Below are 22695 nucleotides of genomic sequence, written 5' to 3' on the forward strand. Positions count from 1 at the left end.
ACCCACCCGCATCACTTGGATTTGGCAGTTCCTGCAAGACGCTGTCTGAATAGCAATGCACCCGCCTGGACTGGGCTCAGATCCGGCTGGAAAATGCCCCATCTGTGAAGGACACGTGCAGCGACGCTGCTAGTTTGGGAATGGATGGGCTTTTCTCGCTGTTGCAGATCGATAAAGGCAGAAGCTTCCCAGGCAGGGACTGTCTTTTTGGGTTTGTGTCTGCACCCTCCCTCCAAGGCCCGGGCCGAGCGGGGGCTCCGGGGTCGTGCAGGGCACACAGAGCGATGCTGGTGCAGCCCCCCAGCCCTGTCCCTCCCGCAGCCACTGGGAGCTCTGCCACCAGTTACCAGGGGAATCGTTAGGAAGCGATTCACTGAGTCGGGAACGCCACGGCCATCGACAGCAAAATGAGAAAGCAGCAGCTGTAACATCTGCCCGTTTCTCCCGGGGAAACGGGCGCCGCTCGCTGTGCGTGTCAGCCAGGAGGATGGACCCGGAGAGACCGCGGCGGTCACGGCACCGCAGCGGCCCAGATGGCGTTTTCTCCTCTCCATTCATTCAGCCCTGGGGTGCCCGTGGCCTCCCAGTCTGCTGTGGGATTTCCATGCCACTGTGACAGCAGCCCCGACTCTCACTCGCCTTGGGATCCCCCCAGCCTGGCACCCCTCGCACTGCCAGGGCTCCCCTCTGTGCTCTCGCCTTTCCCCGGCTTCAGAGTGATCCTGTTTTCCGCAGCAGTATTCAGCACCTTATCTCCCCGACTTAAAAAAAAAAAAAAAAAAAAAAATCCTCTCTCTAGAGCAATAAAACTCGGTTCCTCACTCTGCCTTTCAGGAACCCCTGCCAGCTTTTAAACCTGAATGGTTTTTACAATACAGACATCTTTCTTCTCATGCTTGTTTATTTTTTCTCAGCCCTTTTGTTCCTTCCCTGCCACTTCCTGTCGATTGCTACTCTTTGTTGTGACCCGACTTTGAAAGCTGGCTTGAAGTAGTGTTTTAATATTTTTGTGGGGGATTTTATAGCCCACGCTGGTGAATGGACTGAAGCATACAGAATTTTAAATGACTATTTTGCTGTCAGGAAACTAAACACATACATCTAAGATACACTTGTTAAAATTCCTTCCTTAGAAATCTGAAAGGTTTTGATGTCCTTAATATCTAGCAAAAGAAAAAGGGGTTATTAGCCGTGCTTGCTGGCAACATGGGTGCTGCTGACTTCAAGAGCTGTAATTTGCTCACCTTGGGTGTGCACCATGGAACAGATCCGTCTGCTCCAGCTGTCCCAAACGTTGTAGGGTTCACAGCCAGCTCATGAATTTTTCACTGCTGCTCCCTGCGTGATGCTGGGTCTTACTGTCACTTACCTCATGCTTTGCCAGAAATATTCTGCACACGGTGGCATCAGAAAATGCCAATAACACTGGACTTCCTGGGAGAAAGCTCAAAAGATTGAAGCCACTCAGTTGAGAGTCTGTCACACTGACCACCTCATGGCCTCATCATCCCAAAAACATGCCCAGAAATGCAGAATCGGTGATAATTCTAGCAAAAAGGAATAAAAAAAAAATAGTAAGTTAGATTAGGGAAAATTTCTTCACTGAAAGGGTTATAAAGCACTGGAATAGGCACCCCTGAGTATGTTCAAAAACATGTGGATGTGGCACTCAAGGATATGGTTTAGTGCTAAGCATGGTGGAGGTGCTGGTTTCACAGTTGGATTTGATGATCTTAAAGGTCTTTTTCAACCTTAACAATTCTCTGGTTCTATTAAATCATTCTTCTCAAAGATTTTAGGAAAAAGCAAGGGTTTTGCGACTCTAATCTCCATGCTTCCACCCAAGGAGGCATTGGAAATGATTACTGTCTCTCTTCCTTTCCTACCTGTCTCCCTCCAGGCATTGTCCGTGCCTCCAGCGTGTTCCCCATCCTAAGCACAATTTTGCTGTTGCTGGGAGGACTCTGTGTCGGAGCAGGAAGGATTTACAACAGCAAAAACAACATTATTCTCAGCGCTGGGATTCTCTTTGTTGCAGCAGGTATGTTTAAATTGAGTTCTTAAGAAGTCCTGCCTTTTTCAACTGGAAAAGACTGTGGAAAAGCTCCTTGGCAGTGCTTTCTCTGCATCCCTTTCCTGAACGGAGGGCATTAACAAAACCACACCAGGCAAATTTCTCAAGACAAAATTTTGCTCTTGAAGCCCTACAACAAGTATGTTCTAGAAAAGCTTTTGGTTTTCCTGCAGAAGGAAGTGAAATTCGGTAACAAGCATGTTTTACACTATTTAAAATGTATTAAACATTAGATGAATCAGGCATCTCTTATACCTAGGGCCTTTTTTTTTAATATGAAGGCAGAAAACATTCACCTCTGATAGGTGAACCTGTTTTTCACACTAGAGACATCTGAGAGAGTCAGCCCCATTGTTAATACCTCTCCCTGAAGCCTGGATTAAGCATGCTGCATTTAGATGAAAATTCAGCAAGATGGAAGAGAACTTATCTTGATCAAGGTGAACAGCCATAGCCCTGTATTTTTATCATTCTTTTGGATGTTAGAATCCCACTAACAATACTAGCAAGCTCCCATACGCTTCTTCTTTCCCACTGTGGCAGTGAAGAGATGGGAAAAAGTCCTGCTGAGTATTTTGGGATTCATGTGAGCACGCGTGACCCATATGTTGATCTATTGGTTGTTTTTCAGGAATATTTTGAAACCTTGAGATAAATGTAAGAGTAAATAAATATAATAAAATTTCCTTGTCCCAGTCTTAGAGCCATTCAGGTCCAGAAAGTAACGTGGCTTGAATTTTATCTCCCCAGGCACATAACCACTGATTTATGTTTTTCTTCCTCCAGGTCTAAGTAATATCATAGGGATCATTGTCTACATATCGAGCAATGCAGGTGACCCAAGTGACAAGCGAGATGAGGACAAAAAGAACCATTACAACTATGGTTGGTCTTTTTATTTTGGAGCCTTGTCTTTTATTGTGGCCGAAACCATAGGTGTTCTGGCTGTGAACATTTATATTGAGAAGAACAAAGAGCTGAGGTTTAAGACCAAGAGGGAATTCCTTAAGACTTCTTCCAGTTCTCCTTATGCCAGGATGCCAAGCTATAGGTACAGGAGGCGGAGGTCCAGATCCAGCTCCCGATCCACGGAGCCTTCTCCATCCAGGGACATTTCTCCGGTTGGCATGAAGATAGCAGGCACCATCCCCATGAACGAAATTTCCATGTACACCCTTTCCAGGGAGCCTTTGAAGGTTACCACGGCTGCCAGCTACAACGCAGACCAAGAAGCCAGTTTCCTGCAGGTCCACAACTTCCTCCAGAAGGAATTTAAGGAAGGACTCCATGTGAATATGGTCAACAGGAGAACGACACCTGTTTGAAGCATCTTCCTTCCTCGTGCTTTTTGAAGAGATGTCCAAACAGGATGGATCTGTCAGGAGCGATGTTAAAATACCCTCTCACCTCTTTAATTGTGGCATGTGTTGAGGTAGCAAGTGGAGATCCTCTGGACCAACATAAAGATATTTACATGCTCATAGCTTTTTTTGAAGCTAATTGGAGTTTGTTGATTTCCGTTCTTGGTGTCACAAGATGAAGGCAGTTCATGTTCCTGCACTTTTGTAGTGTGTACACAGTCTTGGAGAAACTGCAAAGGACTGGCCACCAGTGTGTTTTAAAGGATTACTGAAAAATTGTTGTACAACTTTTTTTTTCTAATATTGAGATCCCTTAATACAAACTTGCAAATATAATTTTTAACCAAGCCCAAGGATGAATATGAACTACTCATCAAGTGAGCCACTTTCCTTTGACATGGCGTAAGCTTTGCCTCTTTCAAAAAAAAAAGAAAAAAAAGAAAAAAAAGAAAATATTTTTGAAGGCAACACTTTCTAAAACTGACCTGTGCCACTGAAACCGTAGAGCACCCATGTACTGAGCATTACAGACTCTCCAATGGAGTGGGAAGGGTGTCTCCCATTCCTGGGGTAAGGCATCCTTTGGGGCAATGCAGGCCGAGGAGCAGAGGGTGGGTGCGTCTTGAAACACCTAGAAAGGGAAAAGATTAAAGTAGGTGGGACTCGAGCATAGTTGCAAATATCATTTCTTGCCTAACGTTTAGAAAACTTGAATTCTCATTTTGACGAGCCCTAGTGCCTGATCTGGCAAGGTGCTGAGTGCTGGCTGTCAGGAGCCCCTAGAGACTTCCTAGAGTGAGGCGAGGAGCAGGGCTGAGCCGGGGCAGCCGCGGAGCCGCCACTCCCCTGAGACCGCATTCCTATTTCCTTACTGCTTCACAAGTGCAACACTAACGCTACTGGAAACGAAGATCTCTGAGCAACGTGCGTCAGCAAATGAGAAGCTCATGCGCCTGGACTGGCGAAATTCCCACAGCAATGGGAGTCAAGCGTTAACAGAGCAGATGACAACTTTGTATTTTTTAAAACAGAACAAAACAAAACAAAAAAAATAATCACAGTTTATGAGATATTTATTAAACTCTTTTTATTATTAATTAAGTGCCGCATGGTGCAAGGTATAGTTGCTTTTAGATGGAAATGGTGGTTCGACCTAATTTAATTTATTTTGTAATGATGCCTCTACTTACGTGCAGAGAGCTCACAGCAAACTCTATGCATCGCGTAAGGAGGGAACTAATTTGTACCCTTTGCTTCTGTATGTTTTTGAAAGAGTCTGAAATATTTTTTTTTTTCTTATAAATTCCTGCTTTCAGTTTTTACACTTAGGCTTGGATCTCAAAGTTCAAGGTCCTGACTCAAAGGTAATTTAATTTAATAGTACTCATGCTGATTTTAGTGACCACTCAACCAAGCCATATGAGAATGAGGTGCCCGATTCCCCTCAGATGAATTAGATGCAGTGAGAGAGGAGCATCTAATTCCTGTAAATTCCTTTGAATATCCCCATCATCTTTGCCCAGAAAATCTTTGCTAGCAGAAGACTAGACAAGTGGTGACAAGAAAAATTCCATAATTTGGAAAGTCTGAGTCACTGGTAGTGGGAGATCTCAGCCAAACTGTTAAAACCTCTTTAGTCTTCATTTATCCTATGATGGCCCCAGGGCCAGAGACTCAGTGGTGGTTTGGATACAAGGCTTTCAGCTAGTGGAACCAAGTCCTCCAGGGAAATCCCGGAGAAACTGCCTTAACATCCCAAAAAGCAAGTTGAATCCCCTCTCGCCCCAGATAAACCCTGCTCAAGCCTCTCTCCTTGCAAGAACCAAGACACAATTCTCAATTTTAAGCGAGAGTCTTCCCCTAGTCACTGTTAATCTCTGCCTGGCCCTCAGCCTGGCAGAGCCACATCGTTATTTTGACTGAGGTGGGTTGGAGCCTTCATCCCTGCTCATTAAGAGTTTCCATTCAGGTTAAAACTCTGCTGGGATCCTTTTTTCAAACCTCTGAATTCTGAGAGCTAAAGCGAATGGAGCAATGGGAACGACTTAAAAGTAGAAAATGTTGTGCTACTTTCTGTATCAACACACTATGGAGAAAGATGTTACACAAGCTTTTTAAAAAACATTCAAACAGAGGCAGAAAAGAAAACTTTTTTACCTACTTTTCGGCTAGGACAACATAAAAGGGTTCTAAAATTATTAAAGTTCTTGATGAAAGGTTTTTTTACAAGAATCTTTATGCTTTCAAACAATAAATTATTTCCTACTTTTTGAGACTTCGTAATATTAAAATACTTTGATTAGCTATGATAGAAGTAGAAGTTTGCAATGAAAAAAACCAACCTTCTGTCTCATTAGTGTGTCATACTAAGTGCTAATTAATTTACATCTAATTATAGTCAATGTATTTTTCAAGTGCAATTTCCCAGAAATATTTGTTTCCCACTGTGTTAATAAACTAATAGTTAGAACTAAGTCCTCATCCGTGTTTACTGTAATTAAGAATAAAACCATTCCCTTTAAAACCAGGAGTTAGGTATAGGCTGTTTCTCTAAACTCATGTACCTTGAACTGGAAGTGGACAGTGTGAGGTTTGCTCCACGCGTGGGTTTTGTTCTTTTAGTCATCGTTCTCCAGTGAATGTGCTTCAAACCACCCATCTGATTCCAGCCAAAGTCCAAGGTTTTTCTTCAGCCCAACTCAGACCTGCAGAGGCACGTGCAGTATTTTTGGCAAAGAAAAGTCTTGCTGGGCTTTCTGGGATGTTGCTCTTTGCCGGAGCTTCCTCCCCCAGGGCAGGGCTGGGTCCAGCAGCTCTCCAAGAGGGATGCTCTGTTTCGGTCCAAGCTGGAACATCTGCTCCTTCTCCAGCAGGCACCTTCAAGAAATGGAGCTGGAGTGGGGATCATGGGCTGCTCATGGGGTCTGGACAGGGAACAAAGGCATGGGGAGATAACACGGACCAGAGCTTTTGTCCTGTGGGACAACAAGGGCTGCAACTGAAAATGCAGCAGCTAAGTTTCAGTGCAGTAAATTGTTCAGCCAAAGCCAAACCCAAAAAAATTCATTTGACAATTCCAGTAAAAAAAAAAAAAAATCTTCAAAAACCCAGTCCTTTTCCATGGAAAACTTTGATTCTGACAAAACTAAAAAATTTGCAGCATTCCTGCCCATGAACAGTCTTGCTCCATGGTTGATCTATCTGAACAGAGTCAGATTGTGCTCAGACTTTGAAACCACTCAGTGATAGTTTAAAAAAAAATCATCTGTTCTTCCACATCTCTCTGGTTTCCGTGGACAGCATCGAACAAATGAGCCGCATTTCCCAGCAAGGCCTGCAGATAAAACCATAAAACCATATCATTAACAATAATCGGCTACTGTAGCAGCAGAACTAAAAAAGTAATAAATGCTATTGGATCAGATATGATTTTCCAAGAAACAAAGTTTCAGGTATACCATGAGCTCTCTCTTCCTCATTTCTCATACACAATAGGAGTAAAAGGAGAAATCACTTCAGCTGTCCAGACATCTAACAATAAACTCTTTTTCTATTTCCTTTTCTCTCTGTATGGATCACATATCCACAAGGGCTAATATATCACGTCCCTTGAGGCTACATTTCTGTCTGCAGTTCTAAAGTGTTATTTCCACTGTGCTTCAGTTCTACTGGTATAATCACAACCATGTATAATGTACTCAATCCTTACTTTTTAAATAAACCATTTTAAATGTATTTGGTTTTGTGTGGAGAAAGGTATATAGGTTTTTAATTTCCAAATTCTCTGAGCTGAGATTTCTGTTAATTTTTTCATGTTTTTCACTGTTTGATTGCAGCTGGCCATGTTACTGGCAGCCAATATTTCAGAGGAGATAAAATTATCCTTGTGGTTCCACAGACCACAAAATCTCCAAGATAAGATATCTTCACAATATTTCCAGTTATTTGGTTGGAAAGTAAGAAAAACCTTCTCATTTCCAGCTTAAACTTGTCCCGTATGACACACACTGTGGTTTCAGTGCCCAGTTTGAGCCTGGTGTGGTGGCCAGAGGCCACTGCAAACCACCCTTGAGGAAAACAATCCAGAGTGTTCTGAAGTGCCCTCCCCAAGCCTGAGCTTTCCTCCAGCTTTTAAGGCTTCTTATGATCTCACCTCGAGCATCCTCCTCTCCCTGATCTCGCCCATTTTGCCTGAAGGAAGCCTAACCCCACGTGCTGAGGCTCCACACAGCCTTGCTGTGATCACCACACAAAATCCCAGCAGGACGAGCAGTGCTGAACATGGGCCAGCAGCTGAGCAGCCTCTCCCTACTCCCAGACATCCCCAACCATCCCTGAATCAGAGACAATATTTCTTCTTCAAATGCTTCTTTTAACTTCACCTCCCAGTTCCTCAGCCTCCAGACTGTCTACAAAGATGAGGACTGGCTGCCTGTCTCTACCCACCTCTCCCAGGCTCATGATGAATTGGCACATCTGGAGGGAGGTAGAGGATTCATCTTTTCAAATGCCTCTGACATGTGGTAGTGAAGCCATTTAAAGCTCAGGCCCAAAGCTGATTCCCTTGGACTGAAATAAATAAGGGTTTTTCCCACATTTACATCCCAAGTCTGTGGGTAAATGGTGACTCCAGGAGGTGTGGCCACCCCACTGTGAGCAGGGGTGTTGGGAAACGTGGTGGTGTTATAGGAAGGGGGAAGCAGAGACAGGCTTCGGAAAGTGGGAAAAAGAGGATGTGGCATTTCCTTGGAATGAGCAAACAAACAGACATGGGCAGTGCTGAAACTAAAAGGGAAAGGAGAAGCTCTGCACCTGTCTGCAATCCAGCGCGACCTTCAGCTGGCGGTCCGTGCTCCCAGAGCCAGGGGATCGCTTTCCCCAGCGACACAGCCGGCATGGCCGGCGGTATTTTGGGAGCACGGAGCTGTGGATCAGTCACAGGGGCAGCAGGGATGGCCAGCTATATACAGCGGGGTGGGAGTCTACTGAAAAATAAAATTGCCAGCCAAAGCACACACACACGTTCCACTCTTGCCTTCCATGATCCCAACCCCAGAATCGGGGAGCTTTCAGAGGGTGCCATTGGTGGCATTCCCAGATATTGGCTGTGCAGAGCCCACTCCGATTCCAGTGGTGCCACCACACTGGGGCAATGCAGGCTGGGGAGCCCAAATATTACTGAGGAGCCCCTGTTTGAAGAAAGCTCTTTGCTGAACTCACATTTGAGCTGAGAGCAGAGCAGGTGCCATCTCCCCCTCTCTGGGTTATTCTCACCTGGGGAGGGTCTTCTGCAGAGCATTGTTCTGCAAGCAGGGAACCACAGAGTGAGTTTAATCTGGTTGTGGTAGATACTGAGGCTGGTCTGGGAGAAATACAGAAGAGTTAAGTGCTGGGGAGCAGAGCCAAGTCACCACCTCTGCCAGGGGAAAAAAACAACACAATAGTTCGGCTTCAGATGCCTCCTTTGCCGTATTCTCCAGAAGAGAAACAGAATTGTGTCCCTCACTCACTGCTGCTAAAGCGCAACTAATTGCAGCCCTCCCTGATTTCCAACAGGTCCTCATTAATAGTCTGTTTTTATTTCACATGATATCAATTTTTAAATGTGAGTATTTACCAGCTGACACAGGGAGACTGCTGGAACCATTCCCAGAGGATTAGGTATCGTGATCTTCTGGATGTGCAGAAAACTTCCAGGATTTGCTTTAGTCCTGTGCTCCTCCAGAAATCTGGTTTGCTTCTGCATTTTTCAGGTGCCCAAAAATAACCCACAAAACCCTTTTCTTCCCATGGGCTGGCAGCACTAGGTCATTTTTGGGGGCTGGGGACAGTGTTTCACCTCAACTGCAGCAATGTGAGCTTGGAGAGCCACTGCTGCCCATGCTGGGGCTCTTGGAAGCCTGTTCACACTCCCAGCTCCACTCAGCAGTAGGGAAGGATCAATTACTCCCTTCTGATTTCACTTCATTTGTTTCCTGGAAATTAAGAAACTCAAAGCCAAACCAAACCCATAAAACTTCTCCAGAATGAAGGAGCTAAATGAGAACAAGAAGTGTGATTCTTGCCAACACCGGAAGAGGCACAAAGACCAACACCAGTGAAAAAGTTAATGAGTTCCCACCCCTGCAGTCCTTGTAGGTTGTAATTAGTCTAAAGCAGGATCATTAGCACTTGATGCCTCAGCAACCAGAGCCTCGCTTTGTGCCCACATTTGCAAACACACATTCACTTCCCTCTGCTCCACCTGTGGAGTTCGTAGCATCAAGGAATTGAAGTCAGGATGCAGCTCCTGAGATCGACTGATGTCTAGTGAAATTTAACAAGCGTCTACTTCAAAGGAAAAGGCATTACATCTTTAATGCATTTCTTTTCTGGCTTAATGCTTTAGGCCTTTCTGCTTTCATGAGAACTCTTGGTTCTGGTTTAAATGGAAGCCTCTCATATCTCTGTCAGCCCCAGCACAGATGTGCCTGTCGTCCCTGGTCACTGCCTTGCTCCATGTCCCCACTTCCCTCTCTGGTCCCCTTCCCCTCCAATTTTGCACCTTCACTCCTGCCCACAGTTCCCACATCTCAGCAAGAATGGGGCACCAGATGCCACTCTGGGTGCCCACACATCCCTGTGTTCCACAGGGGTGTCTAACCCATCCCTGTCACATGCGGAGCAGAGTAATGTTAACCCCTCTAATATTTCATATTTCAATTACAGTTATTTTAGACCAACATTTTTTAATTTACACTTTTTTTTCTCTCCCTTTCCCATGCTCTCCCTACACTTTAATTCCTTGCTCCACATTGTCCTCATCAGCTTGAGCTGACACCTCTGCACCTTTATTTTGACATCAAACTGGGGTGTTAATAAAACAGGGCTGGAGAAGCTCTGACATTATCTTGACACAATGATATTTGCAGCTTTTCACTGGCATTTTTTTAACCATTCTTTTAACATTAAGGTACTGTCACCCTCCTCAGTTTGACATCACAATTGTAATGTCACCTCCACAGTGGCCTCTGCATTGACATTACCATCAAATTGGCTTTACAATCAGCTGCAATATCAAAGGGAAGGAGAGAGACTGGCCCAGCCCCAGCAATCTGGGCTCAAGGCAAGAGAAGTCACTTCTGGAAGAAGGAATGGATGTGCCGAGTGGCTGCTGGAGTTACTGTAGGCATTGCAGGGAACCTGGTTGATAGGAAAGGAAACAAGCATTTGAGAGATTTTGCATTAGGAAAAAAAAAAAAAAGACACAAAAAAAAGCTAACCAAAAGAAAAGCAAAACAAAAAATACCCGAAACAAATGGAACCCACAAACCACCCCCCCCCGCCCCCCACTACTTTGAATAGTTCAGGTTAATTTAAAATAATTGTAATAAAAACATAGAATGAAAATAACTGTAATATAAATAAATAATAAAATAAACTAGTTGGCTGATTTTATCACTCTCTGACACAGTGCTGGGCTCTGGAGGCACGTCCAGCCCCAAGCTCCGTGCAGGGGTTCCCGTGAGCTGCAGGCGTGGAGCGAGCGGGCTCCAGGGCTATTAAACTGTTTAGGATCAGTCTGAACTCAAGCCCAGTACCATTATAAACACAGATGTTTTTGTAACCCCGCAGAAAAGTTAATCATCCTATTAATGCCTATTTCTGGGCATGCTGCAAGTCAAGAGATCTCAGCCCCTGAGCGGCGGCTGCGGCCGCTCCAGGGAGCGCCCGCCCTGCCAGGCGTGGGAATCCAAAACAACCCGGATGGGACGGGGCGAAAGCTGAGCTGTGCACTGGGAGCCTCCTGACACAGCCCAGCAGCTGCCTGCGGCCCCGGGGCTGACATTTCCAGGCATTTAGATGCGCCAGGATTTCGGGAGCCCTCGCGAATCCCCCGCCGCGCTCCGTCGGGAGCGCCGGTCCGGAGCGGGATGGACGAGAGCAAACCCCTGAAGGTCCGGCTGACGTTCTCCGTGATCTTGGTGGGCATCTCGCTGCTCTTCGCAGCCGTAGTGACTGACCACTGGGCCGTGCTCAGCCCCAGTGTAGAGAAAAACACCACCACTTGCGAGGCGGCTCATTTCGGGCTCTGGAGACTCTGCACCAAACGGATTTTCATGCAGGAGCAAGGTCTCAAAGAGAAGAGCTGTGGGCCCATCAGCTTGCCAGGAGGTACGTGAGCATGCACGGGAGAAAGTACCAGAACTCACACCAGGCTTTGCTTAGCAGGCTGGAGGACATGGCAGAAGGGAAAATAGGCACTGCATTTGGGATGGGGTGCATGGGGCTGTTTTCATGTTGGTCTGCAAACACACCTCGTTGCCAATCCCTCCTGCCGGGAGCTGCTTTGCTGTGTTGCCTTGCACATCTGTCTGTGACCATATTTGAGTCTCCCATGCAGCAGCAACAGTGGCGGGGAGAAGGGGAGGAGGATTGGGCACAGTGGGAATCACAAAGGGAAATTGGGATGGAGGGAATCTTGCTGAACCCCAGCCAAGGGTCCTACAGGCATGTTGACAGCAGCAGGCAAGAGAGAGGATTTATGGGTCCACCAAACACAGCCGGATTTTAGGATTTCCAGATCCATATAATCCCAGAGGAACAGCCCATCCACCGTGGGCACTGGGTTATCTCTGAGCTTTTCCAGTAACAGCCATTCCTCAGGGCAGGGAGGGAGAGGGACCTGCAGGATAGTTTGTCAATCTCCAGAAAAAGAGTCATAAATGGAGTTTGAATCAATTTCTCAAGGACTTAGGGGGAGCCTCCTCACCTCTCACCAGAGGCACCTGCTCTCACACACGTCTCCACCTCCAGTTCAATCGATGGGCAGGGCAGCGGGCACAGCACCTTTCCAGGAAGGCTGCTCCATTCCCATGGTTAAAGGAGCTCATTATATTTTTGCTGATTGCCAAGTCAGCAACATATGTGCTCTTTGCACTAATACACTCCCTCTGTGACTGGGCCACGCTGCTTTTTTAGAAGGCTTATAGGGTACTGGATGCTTTCCAGAATAGAAATAACAGGATTGCCTTCATGTTAGACTCATTGCTTGAAATGAAATATATGTTAACATACACTTGAAAATTTCCTGTGAAAAATCTTCCTGCTTGGGCTGACTGTATATTGCCTGTATTACTGCAATCCTTTATCTCTTTGGCCAAATTACATATTCTGAGGAGAGGAGCTGAGCCCTCAGCACGTGGATCTGCCTCTAATCAAACTTGGGAGTGTGTCATCCATATGCTTAATGTCTCTCAGGAAGGTACTTACGTGCCTAGAGATGTATTCCTCGCTGCATGCCTTCCCCCGCACATAGAGAACTCCCACAAAAGGAAAAACAATAGAAATTGGTGGATAAACAGCAAAACTGCATGACCATGGGGTAAATATAAAACTCATAAATATCCAGCTGTCTGCACAAAGCAAATTCACAGGCAGGGCACAGAAAAGCAGCCACTATCTTTGACAGACATCAGCATGTGCTTGCACAGACATTGAATCACATCCCAGTGCCGCGTTCCGCCAGGCACAGAGTAACTGGGAATTATGGAGGGGCTGGACTGTCCCCCACACCAGAGCTGGTTCATCCAGTTTTTAAAGATATTTGGGAATTTGGATGATAGCCTGCATCATAATCATGTTCCAAAGGGTGAAATTCACACCTCAATTATAACATAAATACCCTCATCCCTGTTCTAGTCAGGAAAGGATCAGAGCAAGGGGAGGGGAGCAGAGCCCTGGGGCTGGGGCTGCCGAGCGAGGCTGCAGCTGCACGGCTCCTGTTAGATTGATTTCACACTTCTGGGAAGGGATGTCAGCAGGGAAACACCAGGGTTGTGAAACCTGCAGCAGCCGAGAAAATGTGAATGAACAAACGCACAGTAAAAGTGCAGATGCGGGTGCTGCTTTTCCTGAAAATCATGAGACATAACCAGACTTTACTGCCAGGACTGGGAAAGAGGCATCAGAATTTATCACTGAATTAATAACCATTTACTAGTCGCTCCCTGTGGAGAAAATGGATGGCATGATTAATGTTATTTATTAGGTTTTGAGCTCAGCAGTGCAAAGTGGGGAGGATGACTTGGCTTGCAGTCCACAAAGCAGGGCTGTGATTTAGGCAGAGCTTTAAAATTTTACAGCACCCATCCGAGGGTGTTGACAAATTGAAAAGGGTTCAGCATCCTGCTGTAACAAACAAAAAGATCAGGGAGATGTTTGTTAAAACCAGGCAAATTCAGATTAATACTGAGACATTTTTAACTGTGGTCGGTGGGCACTGGGGCATTTTACTACCAGCTGTAAACGGAGTTTGGCGTCACTGCCTGTAACTCCAGTGCTGGTGCTGTCCTGAAAACTGGCTCCTGTGCTCTGAGCAGTAGCAGGGATGTTCAACAGCTTAAACAGGTCCTTGTAAATACAAGAACCTGAGTGCAGGCAACTGGAGAGGAGAAGTGCTTGAGCAAATGGGTTGTCAGCAGGGCTGCCTGTTCCCTGTTACAAGGGACTCACTCTGCAAGACAGGTGTGAAATTAAACTGCTTGGAGAGACCATCTCCAAAACTCTGTGTGTGTCAAAGGCCTCATTGGCCAGGTCAGAGCCCAAGGCCTGCCCCCCTCCACTGCTCAGCCCTCACCTTAACGCCTGCTCTAAAGTCCTGTCTCCCAAACTCATCACAAGTGGAAAGCCCACACTAAAATCCCAGATTTTCTAACCATCCATCCTGCCACAAACCCCCCATTCTCTGTCCATCTCAGGTTCCAGAGCAGGGTGGGCTCTAGCCCTTTCCCAGCCTGTCACTCCAATTCTTACAGGGGAAGCTGCCACCCAAAACTCTGCATGGCCCAAACATCTCATCATCTTTCCACCCCTTCTTCCCCCACAAAGTCTCCAAATTGCATCTCCCCAAGGTTCAACCACAGTTCAGTGGGCTTGCACTTCTCTTGCATCCCATGCCCGCATCCAGGAGCGATGGATCTGAACGGCAGGGAGCAGGAAGGCTGTGAGGGGGTGACTTGGAGGGGTGAGGACACTGTGATAAACCACATTACAACCCTGAAGTTCATGCGACCACAGAGCCCCTGGACTGTCCCCATCAGCACGCTGGGGTGACCTCGTGGCAGAGATAATGCAACTGGGGTGGAGAGAAAAAAGATTACCACACAATGTTCGTCCATTATCAACCCCAGTGTAAATCCTATCTGTTATGGAAATGTGCTGTGACATAAATGGGCTTTTCTCTTATTCATGATGGCACCAGAGTCACTGCAGTGCCTTGGTTCTGATGAATAACACACTTGTTGAAACAGATATCCCCAGCTCAACAGAGCATGGAACCATCTTAGAACTGAAAACAATTCAGCATTTCACCAAAATCAATCTAGTTATATTTTCCCACAACAAGCACATTTTCCAAAAACACCAACCCACCTCGGTGATGACCCCTTTTATCATACCTTGGCAGAGCTTTGCTAAGGGCCACAAAGGACAGAGGCAGCTCCATCTCCTGCAGGCAAGTCCAACTCTGAAAGGTTTATGAGAATGGAGGGTGGACTGAGCTGGTTTGGTTCCCCTGCAGTGGACACAGAGCTATGTGCTCCCACCACACCAAGTCTGGATGCCTCCACCTTTGTATCACATGCTTGGGGACTCCTTTGAGTTCAGGCTCTTTAAAGAATTAATGAAAAGCTAAACCAAACAATCCCAAATAAAGCATCCCAGACACAATGCTCAGCCTCAGCCACCACTGAATTGCTGGTGGAGGCACACAACCACTGCTTTGAGGCTCAAAATTCATGATTAGAATCACAGAGGCTGAGATCAAATATATTTCTTCCAGTCATTTGCAAGGATAATAAAGAACAGGTCAGGAGATGCAAGAGCTAAACATTAACCTCGTCTCTAGCAAGAAGAATCTGCAGATGAAATAAAAGTCAGCTTATAAACTTAAGTAGATAAGAGTGTCTCAAAGGAATCTTCCACTAACAGGCCCAAAAATGCTGCTTTGCAATTACCTATCTCCTGGGAGACGGAAAATAAATCCTCCCTGAGTCACTTACTCCAGCAGCCGCCATTTATATGACAGAAAAAACCCACAAGAACCAACAGGTAGAATACAGGGATCTTCTGCCAGAGGAATTAATGCTGTAACAAACCACTGAAATGCTCTCTGCCCACAGGCAGAAACCCACAGCAGTCCCTGCATGGTCCTGCACCCAGCCTGGCTCAGGCTTCCCCCTGTGCTGGAGCAGCCTGTCTCAGCCTGGATGTGGAGAGGCTTCCCCACAGCATCTTCTGGAAGCTGGTGCTAACTCCATTATTTAATGGAAGCAATGCTGGCCTTAACCAAGGGGTGCCTATTTTTTGTGTTTCGGGCAGCCTTGGCTCAATTTCCTGGGCCATTGGGAGCCCCCCTGGCTGCCTAAGAGGTGCTGGGCAGGTGCTGAGCATGTCCCCCCCCCCCCCCCAACCCAGCTCAGCAGAAGGGCACAGTTGGGGCTGGCACTGCTCAGCATGTCTCCACCAGTGCACCCTTCCAGCCAAATTCCTGGTGAGCAACTGTTCTCCCAGCTCCACACCCCTTCAAACCCTCAATTAAATCAGTTATAAATAGCAAGAACACCCTCCACCCTTACCCTGCTGCTGCCAAAGATCCGAGTCAGCAGGTCCTCACCAGACCCCATCCTCCTGGGAGGCTGAGGCTGGAAGTCTCTTGTGAGTCTGCTGACAGCAGTGACATTGCTCCCCTGGCTGGCCCTCACCAAGCTGAGGAGGAAAAAGGATCGTGGCCATCAAGAGACTCAGCTAACAACCTCCCTTGTCCCCATATCCCCCTGCCCCATAGTCCTGATCCCTGATCACTTCTCAACCCCCCTATGAACATCCCATACCTGGCACTGTGCTCATGTGAAGTCCAGACAGAGGAACTTCATAAAGCTCCCTCTATCTAACTCTGCTGTCGTACCAAATTACCTTAATAGGCTGCTCTGATGGGATCAAACTTAGACAAAGCCTGGCATGAGAGCCTCTTTGCCCTTGGCTCCTACGGCCTACCCTTCCCTGGGCAACTGCTTGGGCTTCAAAAAGCTTTGGTCTTTTTTTACTTTTGTCTTTTTTTACTGAAAGACAAAAAAAAAAGCTCTCAGCATCCCTATCTTAGTAAAACACCATGTGCTTTGCTGCATTGCAGCAGCCTCATCTCTGGGACCCCCATATCAGCAACTCCTGCATGCAGCAAAACCCCCCCAACTGCTACACAGGGATCTGGGAGCTGCAGGAGGGAAGAGCTGGGAGGGAGAGGTGGATGAGAACACCCCATCCTCCCTTTTTGGACTCCAAGGTCACCACACCCCAATGGGGTAATGCCACTGTGGGTGGGTTGGTGAGGGAGGAGAACTGCCAGCTCAGCTCTCGGCATGGCAGGTCACATCCCCAGGAAATGCTGCAACACCGAGAGGAAGAAACGTGATGGCCAAAGACAGAATGAGAAAAATCATCTCTAATTCGTATTTTAAACAGAAGAGCAATCAGCTCTGAGAGGGATACAAAAGGTATCAGAGGGGCTTCAGCCTTGTCCATGCTGGAGCCTGGTGTCCTCATCTGCTCCTGAGGAAATCAGATCCAACTCCAGTTCCTCGGTATCACCAAGGGTAGGGAGCCTCAAAACCACTGCAAGTTTGGTACATCAATAAAAAGCTAATTGACTTCTACTGCATTATATCAGAGGTTTCCAAGCACACAAAATTGAATTTTCTTTTCTCTTTCAGACCACAACTGCTCCTACTTCAAGCACTTCACTCCAGGAGAGACCTCGGAGATATTTGAAGTAACCACCCAGAAAGGTAAGAATGATAACAGAAGAATATTTTCCTAATGTTGGATGAAGTGATGGGCACATAAGATCTAATGGAAAGGGGTCCCCAGAATGAGGGTTCAGCCCTGGTTCCACTGAAAGCAGCAGAATTTCTAGCAGGCATCATCAGCTGGGAAAAATGTGGAAAATGCCCTGGACAAGGTCAAATCCCAGCTTCCTGGGGACAATTATTTTTATATATGATCACACTCATAAACATGATTTTACATAAGTTGTCCGACAAATATATAACAATGTCAATATGCAGGAAAACTGCAAGAAGTCCTTTCAGCATAAAAATGACTTCACAACATTGGCACTATCCATGACACTGAGCCTTTGCCATCAAAGGGGAAGATATTAATAAAACCTAAATGAAAAAATCATAGCCCAAGCAGAGTCTTGACCCTGAAAAGAAGTGCAGAGGCTCTCTGAAGACCATTAGGAATTTTATGCTTCATATTGATTTTATATGAAAGTCATGTAAAAAATAGAGCTATCGATGGATGGAAGGAACAGGGATCCTACAAAGACATGAACTGTCAGTGTTTACAGCAAAATAGTCTTTCATGGACAAGTTTCACATTTTTAATAAGTCCAAATATTTTGAGGGCTCCCGTAAAATGCTCCTCTCTCTTTCTCATCCTCTCTTTGAGGACAAATTCCTTCCTAGTTTGCCACACAATGTATTTACTGTGGAAAATGTGAGCCAATGGTTATATTACATGTATTAATCTGCTTTGCTTCTAGTGGAAATTGTAATGGTGGAAAACCCTGAAGATAGGTTCCCTAAAAGAGTAGCTTCCTAAGACAGGAAAGACAGGAATTTTAACTGAATAGAAAAGCATATATTTGAGTCACCTGCTTTTGCTCACTTATCTGCTGTCTGATCCAGCCACCCGATCTTCAGAATGCACCCAATGCCTTCAGGGCAATGAAGAAAAAAATCAGGAAGAATTTCTTCTTCAGAAAAAAAAAAAAATCAGGAAGAATTTCTTTTCTTTGGGGCAAAAAGAAAATCTGAAGCCCAGCAAACAATTTTACAACGAAATGAACACTTTCAGGCAGTTCCAGCACAGGGAAAAGAGAAACAGTTAGAAAATTATAGTAAAACAGAGATACAAAAAGCAGTAAGAACAAAGAGTGAGCTGCTCTTCCTCTTCACAGAAATAGCTCATTTGGATGGGAGCTAATTAGTAACAGGCAAAAAAATTCTTCATGATTTTGCCTGGGAGATATTTTTTTTAATGGCTTGAAAGGCAAATATCATCAGGCAATGTGATGTTCATGCATGCCTACATGTGTTAAATATTAAACTAATCTGAAAACGAACACAACATGCAAATGAAGGCCTGAATTACTCAATTAGCAACTCTCCCTCTCCACCCAGACACTGAGCTGTGCTGGGCTGGGGGAAGCGTCCAGGGCATGGCTTAGCAAAAACCAGGAGTTCTGGGGAAGGTTTAATCTTGTGCCCTGAAGAAGCTGGGTTTTCACAGCTGGAAATCATTGTTGTAAAGGAAAAGGAATAAAAATGACCTGTGCAAACACTTCACCCTTGGCCCACTTGGGTGCTGAACCTACAGAGCACTCGGCTCTCCATGCTCTGGGACAGCATCAGCACTGTGCACGGGCCAGGGCTCTGCAGAAAGCATGGAATAAAAATAGCAGAGGGCTGTCTATTTACTCCAGGAGCAGAGTGTGGGGTGATGTAAGGGACGAGAGCATGGAGCCCAGCAAGGCTTTAAACATTTACACGGCAGAGCCAAAGGGGCTCCAGCCTGGCGCTCCATCAGCCCCATACAGGTGAGCTGATGAGCAAAGGCGCCCTGGGCTTGCTCAGTAGGTGTTTAGAAAGTGTTTTCCCCTTCCTGCTCTGATTTTATACCCTCCACATTCAAAAGATACATGGCCAATACTTGCCCTTGTTTTCACTTGAGGGAAATAATTCACCAAAGCCACCTCGCCCCAGCCTCAGGAGTGCACGTATTTCAGAGTGAGCTGCTGCAACATCCCCACAGCTGATGGCAGCGGGCTCAAAATGTGCACACACCATCATTTTTGGTGGTTTTTTTCCCTTTGGCAGAATACAGCATTTCAGCTGCAGCCATTGCCATCTTCAGCGTTGGCTTTGCAATCATCGGGACGATCTGCATCCTCCTGTCTTTCAGGAAGAAGAGGGATTATCTGCTGAAGCCAGCATCTATGTTCTACACCTTCGCAGGTACGAGGAGGGCTGCTCGCATTTCTGCACTTGGTTCATAGGACAAGACAGAGAAACTTAAGATAGATCCAGGGGGAGGGAGACCCTTCTAAAAATGCCCTGAAAGCATTTTCTTCCTGGCCACAGACTACAGGTCCCTGTGTGGTGTGAGAACGTCCTGCTCAGCAGCTGGTCTGTATTTTCTCCAACCCCCTTTAAAAGTACATTCACTCCCTTCTAGTATATTCACTGCCAACCCCAGTCTGAACCAGGCACACACAATATTCTGTCTCATTTATTAAGCCTCAAACCAACAAAATGGCTGAACAGGCCCAAAATACTCAACTGTCTCCCAAACACATGAAGACTGCACTTTTACATGAGCCAGGAATACCTTGACATGCCACAATGAGTGAAAGACAAGGGTGCAAATTGTCACCTCAATACAAAATCTTCTTCAACCTCTGAAAAAGCTCCCCAGGGAATGCAATTATTCCTCCCCCTCTCTGAGCTTCCCATCCAAGCCTGCCTAAGAGATCATGCTCAACAAGTCAGTGGCTGACCTGGGTTATGGCAGAGCTCTTGGCAGTTCTGAGCATTGGTTCCTTCAAACACTGAAGTCAGTGACTCACCTGTGAATCTCACTGCAGTTCCTGTATGCAAAACAACAGATGAAGCAGTTAATTAAGGATGAAGAATTGACAGCTGATTCAACCCACTGCTCCTATCTTCCTTCAGGTCTCTGCATTATCATCTCTGTTGAAGTCATGAGACAATCCGTGAAGAGGATGATTGACAGCAAGGAGACAGCCTGGATCAAGTACAGTTACTCCTGGTCCTTCGCCTGTGCCTGCACCTCCTTTGTGCTGCTCTTCGTCTGTGGCATCGCCCTCCTCCTTATCGCGCTGCCCCGCTTCCCCCAGAACCCCTGGGAGACCTGCATGGATGCAGAACCGGAGCACTGATGTTCCCTGCACCCATGAAAAAATCCAGAAAGTGTTCTGAAAAGATTAGTATTTTTTAAAATGTCTGGGTCTCACTACACAATGTGAGTCATTACTGAACCAAGGCATGTTCGATTGCAATTGTTGCTTTCTTTTTCTTTTCCTCTCTTTTTTTCCTTTCTTTTTTCTCTCTTTTTTGATTCTTTTTTTTCTTTTTCTTTTTTTAAGAAAGCAGAAAGACCATTCAACACCACCGTGGGTGTATGTGAATGGCACTGCTCTGTTCCAATTTGGGGCTGACCTGTGCTGATGCAGTTGAGGGGAAATCTGTGTCGGAGACAGCTTTATGATGGAGAAGATGTTTGGTGTAGTTGGGCGTAGATCCATGAGGGATATCAGGCTTTTATACTTTGCTTGGTCAGAGAGAGACTCTGTGGGGAGTCAATGTCCCCATTCATGTCATTACTCCTCTCCTTCCCTCAGAAAGGTTAGCTTGTGTCTCCAGAATAAGTTGGAGATCCTTATGCTCTTCTATTAAACTGTTAACATTTGATATAAAAACAAAACAGAACTTTGTGTAGCATTGGGATAAAAATCCCCCCTCCAAATTTACACCCTGCAGTTCCATTGTTTTAAATCAAGCTTAAAACCCCACAAAACAGAGTCTTTCGTTTTGCTTAAACTTCAATGGCAAAGCCAAGAAGTACTGAACATGAAGAGTGATATTTTCCTTTAATAAAAAGCATAATCTTCCAGTAGCATGATTTTCTGGAAAATTATTTTGATGGATGAATCACTTGGCCCATCAGATTCTGCCAGGTCCATGACAACAGTGCAGTGCTGGGTGGTGTTTGCTGCATGGAGCTCTCATTTGTTCCCCAGGAGTGGCTTTTTAAGAGCACCCTGCTTTGCACACTGCACACGTGTACATAAAGCTATATATCACGAAAAATCCTTCAAGGCAGCTGCCGAGATGGAAAGGACTCAGCCTGAAAGAGCCGGGAGAGGCAGCCCTGAGAACACCCCGCCGGTGCCTCGCTGCTGCTGCTGCTGCTGCAGAAGCACAGACCCCAGGCAGTGCTGGGGGATGCTGCGGGCACTGCTTTGTTGCTGAGAGCCTGCAGGGCTCTGCCACAGCTGCCTGAAGCACTGGGGGGGGCTGGGAGTCCCCCAGTCCAACCATCTGCAGCACTGGGCGTCCCCCAGTCTCACACGCTCACCCAGCCCTCCAGCCAAGCCCTTTTCACCCTCATGGTCCCCCCAGCACCAAGAGGTGGGGTGTTGTTTTTTGGGTTTTTTTGCAGTTCAATTTTCAGAATCTGCTCAGCATTTTCCCCCCAAGCAGGAAAAAGTACATGGTTTACAGTGTACTCTTTTCACCCGGTAATTTAAAAATCAGGAGAAAGGGGAACTGAAGTGGCCTTCCCTCTGTGTTTAGCTGTCCACAATCCTAAAGAAAACCAGAATTCTTAACAGAAAATATCTGGTCAATTTGAAGAGGTCTGAAATCATGGCATGTTCAGACATTTGGAGAAATTCCCCAGCAATTCAGTGCTGGCTCAAGGGGCTGCCCTTGGCCCTGCCGTTGGGGTGGGCTGAGCCCCAGCAGCCCCAGCCAGACTCAGGCTCATCTCCATTTTCCCCACTAGCAGAGTGGCAGCAAGAACAGAAGCCTTTTGTGAAGTTGCATTAATGTTTTTCAAGGTCTTAGAAGTTGAAAAACACTACAAATACATATATTATAAAGTTTGGGGATAAAGCACGCATTGGTGCTCAGATCTGAGTGTGAGCTGAGGAGCTCTGCTTGTCTCTCATCATGAGAGACAACGGCAAGTCTTCACGTTGTCACAGAACCACTCTGAAATGCTAAATGGTTTTGAAATCTTATTTTTGGGTACAGAGCTGACATCCTGAATTTGCATTTTCATTGTTCAGGAAAACAGAGGCTAGTTTCTAGGGAGATCCTTTACATGCAACAACAAAAAGGGAAGTAGTCGGTGTGACCCCCAGGGTGGCTGACCCCAGGCTGGGACATCCAAACCTACACAGCAAAGATTAATCTAAGCAGAGCAACTGGCAGGAACAACAGCATTCCCAGCTCAGCAATCGTCATCATCATCACCTCAGACATGGCATGGGTTGAGATAAGCAAGGTTTGGGGACAGGGAGCTGAGTTTGTCACCCCATGCTGAGCAGTGACATGTCCTGTGTCCCTGGGAAGCCCTTCACCCATCCACACTTTTTCTGAAGTGCCATCCCTCTCTTTCAACACCTCTCCT

General features: G+C 46.2%; 2 protein-coding genes across 2 annotated transcripts in view; both read left to right on the forward strand.

Annotated features, from left to right (window-relative positions):
* Window positions 1-7170, forward strand: part of CACNG4 (calcium voltage-gated channel auxiliary subunit gamma 4) — a 43550-nt gene extending 36380 nt beyond the window's left edge. Inside the window, exons 3-4 of the mRNA XM_032128921.1 lie at window positions 1901-2041; window positions 2861-7170. Coding sequence (XP_031984812.1) covers window positions 1901-2041; window positions 2861-3399 — 680 coding nt within the window. The 3' untranslated portion in view covers window positions 3400-7170. The remainder of the gene's footprint in view (window positions 1-1900; window positions 2042-2860) is intronic.
* A 4014-nt stretch (window positions 7171-11184) lies between these two features.
* CACNG1 (calcium voltage-gated channel auxiliary subunit gamma 1) lies at window positions 11185-21174 on the forward strand. The gene is made up of 4 exons (XM_032128938.1): window positions 11185-11589; window positions 17184-17258; window positions 19356-19493; window positions 20211-21174. The coding sequence occupies exons 1-4, from the start codon at window positions 11349-11351 to the stop codon at window positions 20435-20437; spliced, it is 681 nt and encodes a 226-aa protein (XP_031984829.1). The 5' UTR covers window positions 11185-11348; the 3' UTR covers window positions 20438-21174.
* Window positions 21175-22695: the final 1521 nt, after the last annotated feature.

This window comes from Corvus moneduloides, chromosome 19 (genome assembly GCF_009650955.1).
Source record: "Corvus moneduloides isolate bCorMon1 chromosome 19, bCorMon1.pri, whole genome shotgun sequence".
Classification (NCBI taxonomy): domain Eukaryota; kingdom Metazoa; phylum Chordata; class Aves; order Passeriformes; family Corvidae; genus Corvus; species Corvus moneduloides.

Bases quoted from the DNA above. Each gene is read 5' to 3' on its own strand.
- CACNG1 (XM_032128938.1), top strand. From the start codon at position 11,349: ATGGACGAGAGCAAACCCCTGAAGGTCCGGCTGACGTTCTCCGTGATC. The intron at 11,590-17,183 runs GTACGTGAGCAT...TTTCTCTTTCAG, and splicing joins GCCCATCAGCTTGCCAGGAG to ACCACAACTGCTCCTACTTC. The intron at 19,494-20,210 runs GTACGAGGAGGG...ATCTTCCTTCAG, and splicing joins TATGTTCTACACCTTCGCAG to GTCTCTGCATTATCATCTCT.